Source organism: Parambassis ranga, chromosome 3 (assembly GCF_900634625.1).
Source record: "Parambassis ranga chromosome 3, fParRan2.1, whole genome shotgun sequence".
NCBI classification, from domain to species: domain Eukaryota; kingdom Metazoa; phylum Chordata; class Actinopteri; family Ambassidae; genus Parambassis; species Parambassis ranga.
In genome coordinates this window covers 22,943,550-22,962,343 of record NC_041024.1, presented here as the reverse complement: position 1 = coordinate 22,962,343, position 18,794 = coordinate 22,943,550, and the positions used below count along the sequence as shown (strand labels likewise).

Sequence of the window (18,794 nt, the reverse complement as noted above, 5' to 3'; positions counted from 1 at the left end):
TGCCTTTCAGGTGAGATAAATACAAGCAATTATCTAATGATCTTTCAAATGGGCTTCCTTAGACATGAAGTGGAAGTTGTTTGATCAATTCACCCTATGCACTCTTAGAGAAACTACATAATGGACACAGCAAAGCATCTCTTCTTACCTGACATAGGTATTGATCTGTAGAGAAGTGCACAACATGACGAGCATGAGCTGAAATTACTCAAATACTGCAACAACATTCTACAAATAGAAAGTGGCACATAGTAACCTTCACAGACAGAACTAGTCCAACAGTTGCGGAGCAAAGATGACTGTTGTAGCAGAACATGATCATATGATGTATTTGACACTGAGAGTTGCTCGTTTTCAGTGAAAAATGAATAGTGCTAAATCAGCCTAGCAGACATACCATACCTGCGTTTTGATTGTATGTGTGGGCAGGCATTGAGTCATAAACATCAGCAGAAAGAGCAGATCCTTACTTCCAGATCTGTCTAGGCCTTGGCTAGACCACTCAAGGACAGTCACATACATGTCATGAAGTAAATGATAGGTAAAGTGTCCATGTCTCTTCAGATCAGAGACCTTTAAGATGGGAGTGGCTGTCATACTACTCACCTACACAGGGATTGATGGATTGCTGCTGATATGGTTGTCCTTTTGGGAGGTACTTTTTTCTGCAGAAGGCTTCTGAAGCTCTGTTTGAGTAAATAGTTGTTTCCTTGTCACATTTTGTTGCCACATTTTATAGGTTGTTGTAGCAACCAAGATTTCATTTGTAAATGAGATTTGACCTTTTTTTTGTAAAAACAAGCTTCTCTCTGCAGTATAAAGATCCTAGAACCTATGATGCTATTGGTTTTATTGTCCATTTTGCAGAAAATCATTATTGACATGATTAAAAGCTTTGTAAAAGCTTTGACACTCCATCTAGAGTGATATTTTCTTCCTCACTGGCTAGAGGTAATAGACATACAGCCCTATAATGTCCTCTGAGATAGCATTGTAGACCACTGGCCAACACAACCAAGAAAGTGAATGCTGTTTTGAGAACTAGCCTTGCCCACACTCATCATTTACTGTAGGGAAGCTGGTTTGCACTACCACTACCACCTTGCCCCAGATTCTTACTCTGTCACTTTGAAAGTTGTTAGATTGAGGCGTTCTTTTATGGAAGGTGTGATAGATGAGGGATGTGTGGCACATCAGAACCTTGTAATTCTGGTATAAAACTTTCTGTGTCTCTCTAATACACATATGTCAAAGTCAAGGCCCGCGGGAATGAATTATCTATGGCCCCCCGGGATGATATTTGATTAGTATTAGAACCGGCCCGCATGCCGTAGCCGCCCGCTGGTGTTTTGCATGCACCAATACTACATTTCCCACAATGCAACGGTAACCCGCGAACTCACTGCAGCGCAGCAAGCGGACTTCGGCTTCATCATTCATTAGCAGTCAGAGCAGATGTCAACTTTCAGCTACCTCCTCCCCAAAAAATGGCTGAACGGAAGGTGGATGCTGAGAACAGGGGGTTTCAAGCTCGGTGGGAGGCAGAGTACATGTTCACTGAGGTAAATGGCAAACCTGTGTGTCTTCTGTGTGGAGAAAGTTTGGCTGTAATGAAAGAATACAATTTAAGAAGGCTACAGAAGAATGTACAGGACATGTGATTTTTCTTTGAAGGCAGTTTCATTCATTTAATCATTAAATAATACACTGTGTTAGGTCTTGGTTCAATAGGCTACGTGCAATCATTTCAATATGTTTTAATAAACATTGAATCAGTCCGGCCCTCGGCTTATAGCCAATTTGTTTTTTTGGCCCTCTGTGTATTTGACTTTGACATCCCTGCTCTAATACAAGAGTTACATATGGAAGTTACAGAATTGTATCTAAAAGTACATTTTTGAGTGTATAGTGATCTGCCCAGTGGTAGCATTGTATATTGCTTTTTAAGGAGCTGGCTTTGTCTATTCTAGGAACTAATTTACACTTGTGGTTAACAGAAAGAGCAATTAACTAAATTGTATAACATAAAATGGGTACACATCACACGGAACTTAGTCAAATATTGGTGTCAGCATTTTCTGTGTGGTAATCTTGCTTTATGTGACATGAACCGGACAAAAATAAATATCATGAATGAATAGATTTGAAAAAAAAATTTGATTGATCGGTTGTGTGCAATGTGTCTCATTTCCACCTTTACAGCTCTGTCAGGACATGATTCTTTCTCGATGGAAGTGTAAGTTAAGTGTTGATTGTACTGTTGTTTGTTTGTGTTTTATCAGATATCGGACATTCGTCTCCGAAGACGCAGGGCCTAACACACTTGTTGCTACCGTGCTGGCAAAGGACCCTGATGGGGACGGGATCACGTATAAGATCACCACAGGAAACGAGGAGGGCAACTTTGTTATTGACAGCCAAAAAGGTTTGATATTTTTATTCCATTCTTTTGTTAAACTTTCTCTCGTCTGGCTTTGCGTGTACTTGTCTGAAAGATCTTTCTCAAGAATAATGAGAGAATTCTTATCATCTCCAGCCCAATTCTCATACCGTGTTCCCCATGGAACACCCCTTGGTCCCTTATTGCTTTCAATTTACATGGGCCCTCTTGTTCAGAACATTTGCAAACATATTAGTTTCCATAGTGGATTGACGCACAAAAGAAACTCTCACCTTGCTGCTAAAGCTTTTAGGGGACTAATCATTGGCTGTTTCTTGCTATCAGTGTGTTACTCTTCCATGTAGTTTTAGCACAAACTCTCAGATTTCCACAAAGTTTGTTTTGTTTTCCAGTCTCAACCCTGCTTTGCTGGGTGCCTTCCCTACTATAAATTGAACCCCCGAAAAAGGTCAAGTCCTTTTTGTTTAATTGTATTTTCTATATAGCGCCTGATTATAACAGAAGCCATTTTTAATGCTACCTTTTCTGTAGAACACAGTGTTTCCACAGTGTTTGTAACACAATACTATGTGAGTTTAATAGTCACACAGCTCAATTTCCTCTGAGGCTGCAACAACAAGGCCAGAAGCAATATGAAATAGGAACCTTGTTTAATGATGCAGTGTGCGCTTGTGGTGTCTGTGTCTCGTAATGGTGGCAGTTTCATAGTGGTTCGACCCTTTTGTAAATTGCAACCCCCTCTGAATCTGCATATCACATTATAGGGTAATCCGATGACTTTTACAAATTCAATTACTCAGAACTTCAAGGCACAATTTCTCTGTTCACCAGCAAATGACATTCACTGTCAGCTGATAGAGGCGGTCATGTTATCGAGCACAGAGAAGACTTGTAGCCATACCTCAGTTCCAACTCTCGGCTATCAGATGATTAGTGCAGACTTTCTCTGCCATTATTGTTTGTCTCCACTGTGTTTACATTGGTTAAACTCCTACATGTCATTGGTCATTATAACACATCAACTTTTTATTTAAGCTTTTTCAAACTGATAACTTGTTATTAAGTTTAAGTTTAGAGGCAAGGGTGTGCAGAGGCATTGAAAAAAAAAAACTTTTAAACAAGCCAAATCCAACAATGAGATTATCCCACTAACAATGCTATCCTGGACTTCTGGTACTGGCGGCTGATTGATTCCTGATTATTGGTCGTTATTTATCCTCCTGTGACTTAAAAAAGAAGCTATGATGCCTGCTTCGCAAAACAAACTTATTAAGTATTCCGGCAAGCCGCTTAAGGTGGATATGTCTAGTTTTTTGACATAACCGAACCGTGATGCTAGCATGAACATCTATAACAGCATTTATAACAGCTATAACACCTATAGCCATGGAAACAGGGGGAGGCTGCCAGCGGTGGGGAAACAAGCCCAGTATTACTTCTAGCTGCGATAACAGGCATGAAGTCAGATATTTCCTCGAAATTGGATGGTATCCTTACAGCAATAGCGAATGTGAGGCTTAGACGTAAGTGACTGCAGATCAAGTTAGCCACGCAGAGACACAAATATCTGCTACAGAAGACAATGTTAATTCCCTACAAGCCTAAATTGACTAAAACACTTGATGTGCTTGATCTGGAGAAAAGTTCAAGACAGCCAAATCTAAGACTTGTTTGGGTTAGTAGGCTTTTAATATTTAATTGTTGACCTGAAACTGATCTGTAAAATTGTCTGTAAAAATAGATTACAGAAAGTACTCTTAATGGTAATAGACAATGACCAAAATGGATTTATATTAGTGAAGTGAAGTGAGTGGCTCTACCTATTTAAAATAATTTTGGCTAAACATTTTCCAGGTGGGTGAAACTCCTACATAATGAGCTACATGCACACATATCGACAAATTGAAATAATTCAGAATCATTCAGAATTAAGCGAGGGTGTAGACAATGGTGCCCATTATCACCTTTGTTGTTTATATTGGCAATCAAACCCTTAGCCATTGCAATATGTTCTAGTGTAAATTTTACTGGTGTGATTATAGGCCATGAAGAACATCATATAGCTGTATTTGCTGATGATGTGTTGTTTCTTAAAACATTATATTCCAGCCCTTTTTGATGTAATAAGCTCATCTGGAAAGGTTATTAAGTTAAGTAAATGAAGAAAAGTCCATTTTAATGCTGCTAGAGAAAAGAAATGAGAGAACAATTGTTATAATAAAAAATTTCGCAATTTAAGCAAGCAAGTTCCTATACATATTTAGGAATTAAAATTGTACCTTATATTCAGGATTTAGCTGGGGTGAATTATCTCCCCTGGTTGCCTCACTCTCTGCCTCCTTAGATAAGTGGAATTTTATGACTATATCATTGATTGGTTGAATCAATATCCTGAAATCTAATATACTGCCTAAATTATTATATTTATTTCAGAATATCCCTTTCCAGCATCCTGTCTGTTCATAGGCATAAAAAACAATTTATTGTTTCTTGTGGAATAAGAAACGTCTAAAGCTACGCTTGTCACTCCGATAGATGCCTCTTGAAAGAGGAGGGCTGAAGTGTCCAGACCTCGTTTTGTATTATTGGGCTGCTCAAATAAGAGCAATGTTCTATTTTTCAGACAAATCTCCTCCTTTATGGAAACAAATGGAGAGATGTTCCATTACACCGCCCCAGTGCCTGTCAGTACCTGTATTCAGCAAAAGTCAGATTATTGCTTCCTAACTGGACAGGCTGATTTTACAGAAGTATGATTTACTTAAAGTTACATTGTGTTGTTTAGGTGTTCAGTTGTTTTGTTGCACTAGGTGACTAGGTAGTTTATTTTCATTTCTGTCTTTTTCTGCTGGAGACATTTTTGCCTAAAAAAACATTGTTTACTCTAGTGCAGAGTTTCAGAGACACAATTTTACATGTGAGGATTTCTTTCTTTGTTGCTATCATTCGTTGTCGGGTGGTGGTTGTATAAATTGGTATGCCCTCCTTTTTGCTTTATTAGAAACGGAAAAGGTTCTAAAGAGCTTTTTATGATGTCAGGAATGCTTCTCAGTGTTCAAGCACCTTCATAATATTTCGGTGGGTGTTAGGTCAAGTGAGTCCATAATAGTCAGTACACCTTGATCATCGTTTGTCTTCAAGTGCTTCTTTAAAGCGTTATGTCTGGACTTATCCTTCTCCACCAGAATACAAACCAGAAGGTATAACATGTCTCTGAAGGATGGATCGCTGCTTCACTTTGCTGAGAGTAGCATCTTCAGATCAACAAAGCCCCCCAGAATACTCCCACCATTTCAGTCTGGGTTTAGTGCATTCTGTTTTCACTCTCTCTGCTATTAGTATATTTACATACAGCCCTCTCTTCTTTCCAGCAATTACAAATTTGAGTTCATCAGTTAAATGGGAATATTTCCTCCTTCGTCCACTAAGATGCTGGCATGTCTTAGTTCACTCCAGATGCTTGGCTGTGTTTTTCTCCTCTAGAGATGCAGCTTGGAGATTGTGCTCATCCTCCCACCCTTTAACATACTCCACAATTAAACAGCATTCTGTTGACAGGACTTTTGCTGATTAGAGACTGACCTTTTGTACAAAGAGAATTCACATTGTCAGTGCCATTAATTAACCTACGTTTAATTACCAAAACAGAAATAGTGCAGAATATTTCTTCTCCATTTTACATAGAAACTTTAGTGTTAGTTAGTGACGTTTTTATTATTTGTGTTCAGTTTTATTGTCTTTGTGAAAGGAACATCTTTACTGAGTTTCTTCAACTGGTAGCAATTCAATTGAAGTCAAAAACAGGAAAAAAAGTCATTGTCAGTATTTTCCAGAACACATATGACATTGTAAATGAGTCAGTTACTGCAAAAACATTTAAAAGCTTGAAGTACTTCAAGTAAGACAGTCACTGTCCTCTCACTTTGCTGCCATACAAACTTGACTTGCTTTAGTGCTGCAGTGTCCGTCCTCTATGTCACTATCATAGCCGGTACCTTTATTAAGCACATCTTTAGCAGTGATGTATTTATAGTAAATCAACACACACCCACACAGAGGAAGGCGAGCCTGATACAGATGCACACGAATGGTCTACACTGTATGTCTGCACCAAAGTGTTTGAGCCAAAGTGTGACACCATAATGCTTGTAATATGATCCAATATCTTGTTTCAAAGAGCCCAATATTTGGTCATTAAAAGTATTTTATGATTCTTATAATGGAAGGCGAGCACATTGGATTTCACCCACCCTCTCCAGCCCATCTCATTCTCTCTGCCACTGATGAAAATCGTTTATTGCCTCTTCTCCCCTTATGCTGCCGACTCCCCCTCTCCCTACCCATCCTAAATGTCCGACAATCATTCAAGTGATTGTTTTTCTCCCTTCCGGCAGGAGCAGCCTTTGCCGGCCTCTCTCTCCATGTTAATTTGCCTGTAACTCACCCCAGAATACAGTGTGTTTCCCTGAGATTTAAAGCACCCATTAGGATCTGAGCAGACCGGTCAATATGATCATCACGCTCTTCCTATTAAAACCCATAAATACAGAAAGACCCGCTCCGTTGGATGGCAGGAAGTATTTACTGACAGCTAAGGGGAAATGCTGGTGCCAATAAACACACTTCTATCATTTCTTCTTTTTTTTTTCTCAGCTAAGTTTTATGGCATTTTGAAACACTGTATTTCCTTTAGAAGAAAACTGTAGGTGAAGACTTGAGGTAACCAGGGATGGGATGGCATTCACTGTCCTGATGCCTCACTTTTATTTTACTCTTTCTTCCTGAACTGCTCACCTTTTATTTATTGTGTTAGGTCTGATGTGCTGACCTTTATCTGATCCTAGTTTTATGTAACAAAAACACATTGTTTTGCCCTCATTCTTTTCTATGGTTCCCTCTGGCAAATGTATTGTTATTCTCTTATCCACTGTTCCACTTCCTACTCTTTCTATAACGCTCCTCCTGTCTTTTATCTTTATCCCTTCTTTCCTTTTCTATCCTAGCTGCACTCTGAAATTCCTTGCTTGATGCTGACTGCAGGAAGCACCTCCTCTATCTCTCTATCTTCACCCATCCATTGCTTCATCCTTCCACTTCTTCCCTCTTGGCTGCCTTCATTTGAAGTGACGGCGGCTCAGTGACCCCTGAGGAAACATCTTCTCCATCTCCAATAAGCGATGATATGTGCTGGCCTTGTTAGTAGAAACACACAAATGTTAGTATGGCTGTCTCTGTGAGGACATTCATTGATATACTTCTCCTGCACCTTCAGATTAGATGGTCTGAAATACAAACTGTTCTCCATAAAGATAGCTGTACACACCAATCTAGGTGTGCTGCAGGCAGATGATGAGCAGTACACTCTATATTTGCACATGCAACACACATGCTTTGTTAAAACCTTTCAACCTAAAAGACATACTGGCACAATAACACTAATTTATGTAGACATAGGCGCTTCCTTGCACACACTGTAGAAAGGCAGACAAGGAAGTACACACACCTCCTAGTAGAGGTGCAGACAAACCTATATGCATTTCACACAGAACCAAACATACACAAACAGGCCACTAAATGAAGTTGCACTCTTACACACACAGAGCCATAACCGATTCTAAGGGGACACATATCTCATAGATTAGAACAGACGCTCGCTGTACGCTTTGTTCTTGGAATGTCCTAAAACCTTTTCCATGTCCCATTTTCAACCACTTACCCAGCATGTGTTGCTCTCATCTAAGGCTTTTAGGCCCTATTAGATGTTTATGCCAACCAGAGGCAGAGTAAAGCAGGGATCAGACTACAGGGCGCCTCCGGTGCTCCCTATATATGTAACACAGTGAGCAGGCTGTAGCCTCTTACTGAGCCTGCTTGCTGCCTTTACTGAACTGGTCACATTTATCTGGCCTTCTGTCTCAATTCATTAAGCATGAGTGCACTCCACAGTACTGTTAGAGCAGCCTGGGCAGAGAGAGAGAAGGGGAGATGAGTGCTTACACTACTAATGTTCTAATCTTTTTATATGAGAATACATGAACTTTTTTTCTTTTTCTTTGTAAATTGGAGTTTATGGTGTTACATTCCAGCTGTCTTAAATTTAGACTAAGTACAGATAAGATGACTGCTGCTACTACTTATTTTCTATCTTTTTTTATCTACTGTTGTAGCTTCTTTTACTACTGAAGTAATCCTATTCTCATTGTGGAGTTAATCCATGTGTTAAAAAGTCTCTCTTTCTCTCTCTCTCTCTCTCTCTCTCTCTCTCTCTCTATATATATATATATATATATATATATATATATATATATATATATACATACATACATATCTGTCCTTCCATCCATCCATCCATCCATCCATCCGTCTGACTTTTTAACACATGGATTAACTCCACAATGAGAATAGGATTACTTAAGTAGTAAAAGAAGCTACAAGAACTAAGTAAATATATATATGTATACCCAGTTTTATTTACCCAAGTTGGTTGCTCTTTTTTAATAACAATTGTCCTTATTTTAGCCTCATTGTACCTCATTTTTTTATTACTCTTTTTTATTACTTTATTTATCTCTTGTATGCCCATTCTACAATACAACCCCTTTCAGCTCCAGCCACACACCATACAATGGCCTATTTAGGCTTATATAATGAGAAATTCAGAGCAAACCATCTAGGCTACTGACATCTTAGTATGAGTAAATTGCTTTTTTTATTATCATCGTAAAGGCACTTTTTTTTCTCTCTTAGAAGGTGGCTTGGATGCATCCAGCTGTTAAAATAGACAAACTCCTGTTGAAAGTCAGCGACACTGCCTTATTTAACTGTCAGTTGTAGATGAAAAAGGAGCAGAGTGATTTCTATAGGCAGGATTTATAGGGTGGAAGGTAAAGCAAAAATTAACGGTTTAAACACAAAGAAAAACAGTGTAACTTTGCATGCATGGGTTGTCAATGGGTCATATCTCACACCGTAGCTTTGCTAAATAAACTTCCAGTTAAAGTTTGACTTAGCAGCACTAGAGAGAGACATTCAGATAAATTCATGCCTCCTTTAAAAGCTCATTCAGAAGTATAGCCCACCAAAAAGTCAGGGACAGACAGACACAACAATACTGACTGCCTTCTTCGATGGCTTAACTACAAACCTTTTGTACCATCTTCTCTTTGTGAAGTCAAGTAGTGTTGCGTGCATTAGTCCACACTCCACTTATTTTGTAAATCCTTAGACACAAAAAAAAAATAATAAAATGTGTAACAATTCTCTGGGGAGGTTATGAATGTCCTGCTTTCCATTTGACAAGGCTGCATGCTTGTAAGGGCAACAGTTTTTGACACAGTGTTAGATATGGGTAGAAAATACATTTATTGAAGGTTTCCGGTTCTACTGCTGGGCTGTTGGGATGTCAAACTTTAGTATTAGACATTATTAAATAATACATATCATGGAATATTATGAAAAATACATTAGTCTTGGTCATCAGACCTTGCCAACACTGTGCAGGCTGTTGTGAAAACAGGGTCAGCTTTAAAACTAAATACAGCATAAAGCCGCGTACATGTGGGCGATCTGTGTTAAACCACAGAATCTGGACTTCCTTAATGCAAGGGTTACACAATATCCCTAGGCCCCGAAGCATATTAATTATGTACATTCAGCCTTTTGCAAGGCATCTCCCAATTTTATCTGCATACAGAATGCCTGGCTGGTAGTCTAGCCTAAGGAAAAAAAATCAATGCTCTTTTTTTTTCCTTGTATTCTACATAAACCTCTGCAGCCATACTACTGGTGTGCATCTGTGTGTATCTTATTGTGTAGGTGTGCGAGTTTGAATTTATATGTCTGACACAATGTATGTCACATGTCTTATATTCAGGCAAAGTCTCCTCCTCTTACACCTCTGACTGACTGCAAAATGGAAACATATTTCTCCTACTCTCTTTCCTTCCCTGTCTATTTTTATCTGTTTCATACAAACACAAATGCTGACACACACATGTGCATACACACCTACATATCCCTATTCCTTAACCATGAACCGCAGTGCCAGGCAACCAGCCATTGTGACAAACACCTCGAGGCAGACTCCCCCTCTATGGCAATCCTCCATCTTTTGGGCAACACGCACACTCTCAAAAACCAACCAAGGGGACACACTGTACATGTGTTGTCGTATTGTCATTTCAAAATCCTTAATGCAAATCTGAATTCCACTTGTCATGTAGGTGCAGTTACCATGAACAAACACACACACAAATATAAAAACTAAATGTCATACATCTTCTGACTGCAATCTCTCCTCACTCTCTCTGAACAATGAATAGTACACACACATACATGTCTATGAGAAGTGTACGTATGACTCCAATTCCAGAGTCTGTTGTGAAACAGCAATCAAATGAACACATGTCAGTAATAGCACCTGCCCCTGCCTCTGAAGATAAGAAGGATGTAATAAGTGTGTCCGCACTTGGAGCCCACACACACACTCTCGCATAAACACACGCACACAAAGTAAACAGAGCACCAAAGGGTGAGATGAATACAGAGTGGAGGAGAGTCATTCAAAGCTGAGCGTGGGATGCAGATGAGACGCCTACACCAGAGTGAAAGAGAGAGTCAGTTAGAGGAAGACAGACAGAGGATGAAATGGAGTGCCAGAATGCTGGTGCTAAAAAGGAATACAAATCAATCTAATTTTTCATATATTGTGTTGCCCTAATTAATGGTAAATGTCAGCTAAAAGTCCACCAGTAAAAGCCCCTTGTGGTCTAGACTTTGTTGCTATTCCCGAACAAATTGCTGTGCTGTTTCAATGCTGCAGAGCGTTTTAATGATGTGTTGATTCTCCCCTTTTTTCTGCCATATGTCAAGAACACTTACAATTCGGTAACTGATAATTTGCAATTTAGGAATGTTGCATCAACACAGATAGCAGATCACACCTGAATATCAAAGCTATCTCTAAAAGTATAAATCATCTCATTATTACCATAAGAAGTATTTTTTTTTTCATCAAATCATTAGTTTGAGTCTTTCTGGTTACTGTCTGTCTGTTTTCAGCTGATAATTACCACAATAGAGAGAGTTTTTCATGTTTTTGACAAACTGCTTAGAAAACTGCATTACAATGCTGTTCTGAGTAAGTCATATATATATATAGTGCATATATATATATATATATATATATATGACCTTAAACTGTCAAGCTATGTGTTGAGGCTATAAAATTAAAACTTTGTTGAAGTTGTTGTCTTGTGGAGGTTCTGACCCATTGACTACAGACTAGAGCACTGTGATTTTAAAATTTTTTTAGACATATATATGTCAGCTGCATGTTAGTGTCCTGGCCACGTTTATCACCCGACTGGTAACATTTCTGTAGTGAATTGAAGATGCTTTCTTAACTTCTGGTATTTTCTCTATACCGTTTTGGTCTCTGTACTACTACTTTGTGACAAGCTGATGCCTGGATGGCTTCAGGCATAGCACACCTTTAGTGTAGCTTAAAGTGGGTGCTACCCTGCAGAAAGCTTTAGAAGCCAGCTGAACATTATGAAGTAGGCTCTTGGAGAAGGTTGTCCTCAGACAGAAGAATAAGATAAGATTTTTAATAACTATAAAATCTATAAAGCTTCTTCAGTGGATTCCCATAATAAAAATGTTGTGCTGGAATAAGTACCCCACACTACACGCTTTGATCCTATGACCCACTATACTAGCAATAATTATTTGGGCCTTGTCTTAGACCCTGTTCACACTGGGGAAATCAATCCAGCTAGAGCGGGATTTGGGCCATGTCCAGATATGAGTCTGAACAATGTGAATCTGGATATATCCGGATTGATTTCAATCCACCTTTTGGGGGTGGAGCGATGTGCCACATAGCAGTTTGGAGGACAGCAAAGAAGTCGGGTTAAGATGGACTGAGCACGGACTCAAATGTGGGATTGCCAGATTTGAAAATAGGTCTGAATGTATCCAGTTTAAAAGCTATCTACATTCAATCCCACTCTAGCTGGATTGACGTTCTCCATTGTGAACGGGGTCACCAATGTCCAGATGATGTTTTATTCACACAATCGAATGCTCAGTTAACACGAAACAGGATACAGACAAAGACTTTGTTTACATCAAAGAATATATGGAGAGGTCTTACTATATGTGGGTGTTTCCTTATTCTCAGTATGAATGAATGGTTAAAAACCTTTAGCTTCGCAGTTGGCAATGCTTTATCAGAAGATTTGATTGTTTTTAAACCAGACATGACCTTTAAAAGCACAAAGGGTGTGAAACAACTTGCTAAAACCTTCATGTAGTGTTTTGCATTTAATCCTGACAGGTATCTACCTCGGCATGGCCCTCCAAAAAGTCACATCAATTACAGCTCTCAGTTGCACCTACTGCTGACCCTGTCTTTAGCACCTCAGCCATGCTTAGTCTTGTTGATGTGAGCTCTCTTGAAAACATGTCTTTTACTCTACAAGCCAATATTTTTATATATCAAACAATAGTAATTCTTAGTTATGACTTCTGCTTCATAGGACACTCACAACGACTAAGACATGCACTTCTAACTATTACTCAATTAACCATGTATCTGGAGTCACAAACAGTTGACCATTGCTGGTTATTTAATGCCAGGTTGTTTATGCTGTAGCCTGTACCTGACTCTCCCTGTAATACACCAGGGTATTATGTCTACTGTAATAATAGTGCTATGAAGAATTACAGATGCAGCTTTTATATAGCAGTGAATTCTGTTGTGAGACCTCAGATTCTGCAAACTCACAAAGCCTACTACCCTTGTATCTTTATACCTTTCACACAATGTTTAGGTGCATTTAAAGTGCAACCTTCCAATCTTGAACATGCTGCCGTTTAACAACATTTTAAAGGATTGGTTGCTTTAGAAATATCAGTAATATTTGTCAGTTGCTTAAAGCACTTTGGTGCAGCTGAAAGGTTGCTATGTTTTAATTGCTCCTTGATTTAAGTACTGCTTTGACCATGGTGTCCTTACCTCCTTACCACCTTGTGGTGGAATTAAAGATTCTGCTCTTGTATTATTTTGCTTGTACAGGACAGATCTTCTCAGATGTTCAAATGGGAAAAAGTTGTTGGTGCTGTATTATTGTCAGAACACCAAGCTTGTACATTTTTATTAAATTCTATTAAAGTTTAATACATATTAGTTTGGACATGCTTCAAATTTGACTGAGGCAGTAATTTATAATTTACTGTTCAAGAGTTTGAATAGTAACTAAGCTCTGAATTGTGACTTGTGTGTGACTGTCTGTTGAAGTTCAGGTGTGTATAATGACTGGCTAACGACTATGAGACTGCAGGGGGCTTTAGGGGTGAGACTGGTTACTGACCCATGTGACTTGATGTGAAACTTCCTGGAAGTGGATGTTAACACTGCATTGTACGTCACAGAAAGATGATGTCTGAGTCCACCACTGCTGTTAAGAGAGTTTTTTTAAGCCGAATTGCTGAGTCCTGTGGCTCTCTCCTGTGCTGTGACATACACCTGTGGAGTGGCTGTTCCTCTTTAATACAACAAATTACATTTTATTCCAGTAAACCAATCTGGACACTGTAATGACAACATATTTTCTTCCCAGACTCTAAGGTTAAGCAAGCATTTTTTATTTTAATATGAATAAAAGCTGACAGAGTGTGTGTTGACCACTGTCACCTTTATGTTTGGTTGCAGGTCTGATCCGGCTGCGCTCCAGCCCACCACCTCGCCTCCAGGGCGTCGAATATGTCCTAAATATTACAGCCACGGATGACAACGCCTCAGGCGGACCTCAGGCACTGTCATCCACAGCCCAAGTCATTGTTGGAGTAGATGATGTGAATAACAACAAGCCTGTCTTTGAGAAGGTAAAATGCAAAAGAGCATCATTAAATGTTGTATAATGTTGCTTATTATCTGAGGTGATAAAAACACGGCTACTGAAGATTTTCTCGGTCTTTTCTTGACTATATCTTGTCTCACGTTTTTTTTTTAACTGTCTCATGTAACTTCTCCATCACAACTCTGTCGTTGTCTTTCTATCTCCTCCATTCATTAGCCTCCATCTCTCCTCTCTGGAGAAGCGATTAGTAAGCTTGACCCTCATCTCTGCTCTCATCTTTCTCCTTCATCGTCTTGGTCTTTTAATTAAAGCTTTAAGGGATGTGAAAATAAATCCAGACCAACCCACTGTCGTACATCTCCACCTTCTTTTTTCTATGTCTCAATTTTAAATGAGGTGACTTTCCAAGGCCCTCGAGGTATCACAAGCCAAGATTAGGAGCCTGGGTAAACCTCATTCATTCTCTCATGGGAAGAGCAAATGCCAAGTGTTTCCCTTTCCACATCACCTCCTAGCTGGGAGAAACAGAAGGACAGGCAACAAGATGAGAGCTGTAGACAAGAGAGAGGATTCCTGTTCCACAGTAGTGCATGTGCAATTGTCTCTCTCAGGGATCTTCTGCTGGCATTGTTCTCAATGTCTATGATTCATTCTTTTCTCCCTTCTGGCTGGATGATAATTGCAACAGACAAACAATCCCCAGACCCCTTGTGCTTCTTCTAAGTCAAAAAGACAATTAAAACAACAACAAGAGAACGAAATCTGCACAAATGAAGCAAATACAAAATGTATTTAGAAAACAAGATTCTAACAAGACACATCTGCATGTCACAAAATACAGATAAAGAATAACAGGAATTTCTGGGTCCTAACAGTAAAAAGGATGCCTGCATCTTGGTTTCATAGTAAAGACATCCAAGGTAGGTAGCAGGACACAGAGGCAAAAAGGCTCCTTTCTGTTTATGTTTGGTGACCAAACTCATAACATACTGCAGACTGGGACTGAGGGCTGGACCAGTGAACCGACAGACAGCAGCAAGATATACACACAAAGGCAGTGACACAAAGAAAGCAAGATCAGTCAGATATAGAAGCATCCCCAGCCGAATGACTTTCAGGCCCACAGGCACCGATTACTTAATTTTTTAAAACCTATTCCTGTGAAATTGTAATTATTTGTAAACAAATACAGACAGCCACAGCCACATGTAATGAATCATATAGTGTAGTAACAGTTTCCTACTGTAAAACTAAAAATCCTGCACATTTGCTTAGGATTATATTTCTTTAAAGACAAGGCAAGTCTTTGGAAAAGGCTAACTTTGACCCTCTGCTGTAGATAAAATTTTTGTGCTTGCGTACTCACCTCCACAGAAATGATAGGCCTTCTTCCTACATTCTCCAGTTCCTTCCTTCCACACTTCAGCTGGCTCAGCTGCAGCGTTTTAAAGTAAGGACGGTTCTAGGGGAGAAATGATCCAATCTGCTGAATTGGCACTGGTGTACTCTTTTATCAGTTGGTGCCTTCAGCTTGGGTATGGAATCAGAATTGGAACAGGAAAAAAAAGATGAGTGTTTCATCTTGAAGCTACTCCAGATTTCTTCACTTCTTCCTACCATAAGAATCTAACACACAGGAAACGTGTTTTGGCAGCTTACCTCTGCAGATCTGTTCTTTCATTTCAGTTTTTACCCAAACTTCAGAGGCCACAGCTGAGGTTAGGATCTAAGATTATTTTAAGTCACCCAGAGCTTACCCTTCAAACTGCTCCCAACTTTTGAGTGACGTATCGCAGACTCTGCTACCTGTCATTGTCCTATTTGATCTTTGGCTGATTAGTGAGTAAGACCAAGACATACTTGATCACTTGTCTTTCATACTGATGATCTATTGTAACAGGTATTTGTTCTTTTGATCCTTCTAATTATGCAAGATGTGTTCACTACACTCCCTCTATAATCTCTTGAGGGAAAATGCAAAATAAAGCACTAACAAACACTGGAGGCATACAAATGTATCCAAATGAAAAGGTATATAAAAGTATAAAATTACATTTTTATTGCAGGAGAAGAATTGAACACAGAAACGAATGTAAAGAGGAAGCAAGTAAAGTACAAAAAATAAGAAGATAATAAAAAAAAGGTTTCAAAGGAGAGCATCAGCTACCAGTTCTGAGGGTTTCCTTCCCTTCCACTGTGTCTGTGACACCTTAGCTGCTATTAACGAGGAAAAAAAGAGTGTGAGATGGAAGAAAAAGAAAAGATGAGACAGTGACTGAAACAGAGACGGAACGTGAATGAGGATAATAAGCTCTTTGCATGTCTTACAAAATCCTTGACAAGCCAATCATGGAGCAGCTACCTTACATTATGCCACAAACTGAGAGCAGTGAATAAATCTCTGGTAAGAGTGTGTGTGGTGAGAACACTTGCTGCAGAATCATAGCGTCTGCTCTGCACTTTATCGCATCCACATGTACTTGAATTACTTTTAACTTGAACGTTTTTTTTTTTTGGCCTTCGATGCCAGGAGAGAAGAGAAGGAGAACTGTTTTTGCTGTTTCTTTGACAATGACACTAAAACATTTCTAAGTGGTGTTAAATCAGGATGAGAGTTAATCTCTATTCAATTCACCCATCAGGGTGACAGCAGTCCACACAGATTCCTGTTCTTAGCAAGATTTTATAGTTCCACGAAGATCTGGAGGCATTTTCAGGTTGACGAGATGTGTATCCTGTTAGCATGTGTGGCCAACAACCAGGAGGAGGCATCCTAAACAGAAACTGGCTCCTTTGTACACAAGGGGGAAAAGTTTCTCTACTCCATGATCCCACAGTATCCTTACTGTATACCAGCGTAGCTCACAATGGTTACTTGTATTATTTACACACTAGATGTAAATATAGATGTAAATTGGCTATAATCTATAGAACAGCCCACCAAAAAAAAAATAACGAGATTACACCACCACCCCTTTGAATGCATTGTAAACTTGGCTGTTTTCATGTCGCTCAACATGTTTGTGTTTTATCTATAGTACAACTGCAGCTATGTGGAAACCTGCTGTGTTAGTCATACATGCTGAGTGCTAAGAGATCAAAAGATTTCTTGTTAAACAAAGTGCAGCAGCCGCACTGAGCACATCACCACACACCAAGCAGCTAATGAGCAGTTTTTTTTTCTAAGCTGGGATGTGTGCTTAGACACCCCTTAACTCACTAACACCTCTCTAAAGATGTTAAAGATATTGGGCAATAAACATAGTATGTGAAGAGAGTACAGGACTCACACTTTCTGTACTTGCTTATCGTTCCAAGTTATACTTTTTTGTTCAACTAGTAAATATTATCTTTTATCTCTCCTTTCAACCTTAAATAACATTCTGCCTCCCACACACTTGTGCATCCTGTTGTGATAAAATGGAGTATTGATCGAAGTTTCTCCCTACTTACGCTGCCGTGATCTCCCCTTCCTCCCACCTGTCCTCTTGGCTGCTCTCATTCTCCTCAGTGTCAGCAGTACCGAGAGAGCACATCGGTCCTGGAGAACCAGCCAGCGGGATCGTTTGTTCTCCAAGTTCATGCTGTGGATGCTGACGAGGGCTCCAATGGCAGAGTAACGTATGGCTTTATGCACAAAGACTCCACGGTGCCTGCGTTCAGCATACACCCTGATACCGGTACTTAAGCACACAAATACACACACATACACATGCTTTTATCTCAGTGGAGACTCTTACGCAGGCTCAGTTCTTATAACTATATCTGTCATCTATACAATGCTACAAGGCATGCAAGGTGACACCATGTTTATTTATATTTACAGCTGCTGATCCTTTTTTTATTCGTACAGTAATTGTCATTTTTCAGCTGAAAAAATAATGAAGACCACGTAAATGTATATATCTCTAAATCGGTACGATCATCACATGACTAGCTTTCACATAGTAGAAACGTCAAGATTTTTTCTACACTGTAATTCAGCTTAAGTGGAACAATAATAATAATAATAAACTTTTTTCAAAGGTTATAAACTGCAGAAGAGATCATTTAGTCATAGGTTTGTGAGCAATGTCTAAAAAGAAATTTGAATGTCATTACTGAAATCATTTCTAAAATAAATAATAAAAACAATTCTCTTTGGACTTAATAACTATTTTTTATGACAACTCATTTTCATTTTCTTCCCCAGTCTGCTGCTCAACCACTGTGCTGTATTTACAGTTTAGCTTCAAGGCAGGCAGGAAAATCATTTTAGTGTTAAATTGCAAATACTCCAGGGACACAAGACCAAGCAGTTTTTTGGTATGATTTAGCTGTCTGATCAACCTCATTATCTCTGCCTCTCTAGGAGTGATTGTGACAGCCAGGAAATTTGACCGTGAACGCCAACGGGAATATGCAGTGACAGTGACAGCCACTGACCAGGCAGCCGACCCGCTGATTGGCATTTGTCAGCTTAACATTCTCATTCTGGACCAGAACGACAACAGTCCCAAGTTTGAGAACATCCGATACGAGTGTAAGTG

At 39.3% G+C, this 18,794-nt stretch overlaps 1 protein-coding gene across 1 annotated transcript in view; it reads left to right on the top strand.

Moving 5' to 3' along the window:
* The window catches only part of LOC114433466 (neural-cadherin), a 233,782-nt gene that overhangs the window by 91,545 nt on the left and 123,443 nt on the right, over window positions 1–18,794 (top strand). The window contains 4 exon segments of the mRNA XM_075353396.1: window positions 2,283–2,425; window positions 14,118–14,290; window positions 17,777–17,945; window positions 18,617–18,787. Coding sequence (XP_075209511.1) covers window positions 2,283–2,425; window positions 14,118–14,290; window positions 17,777–17,945; window positions 18,617–18,787 — 656 coding nt within the window.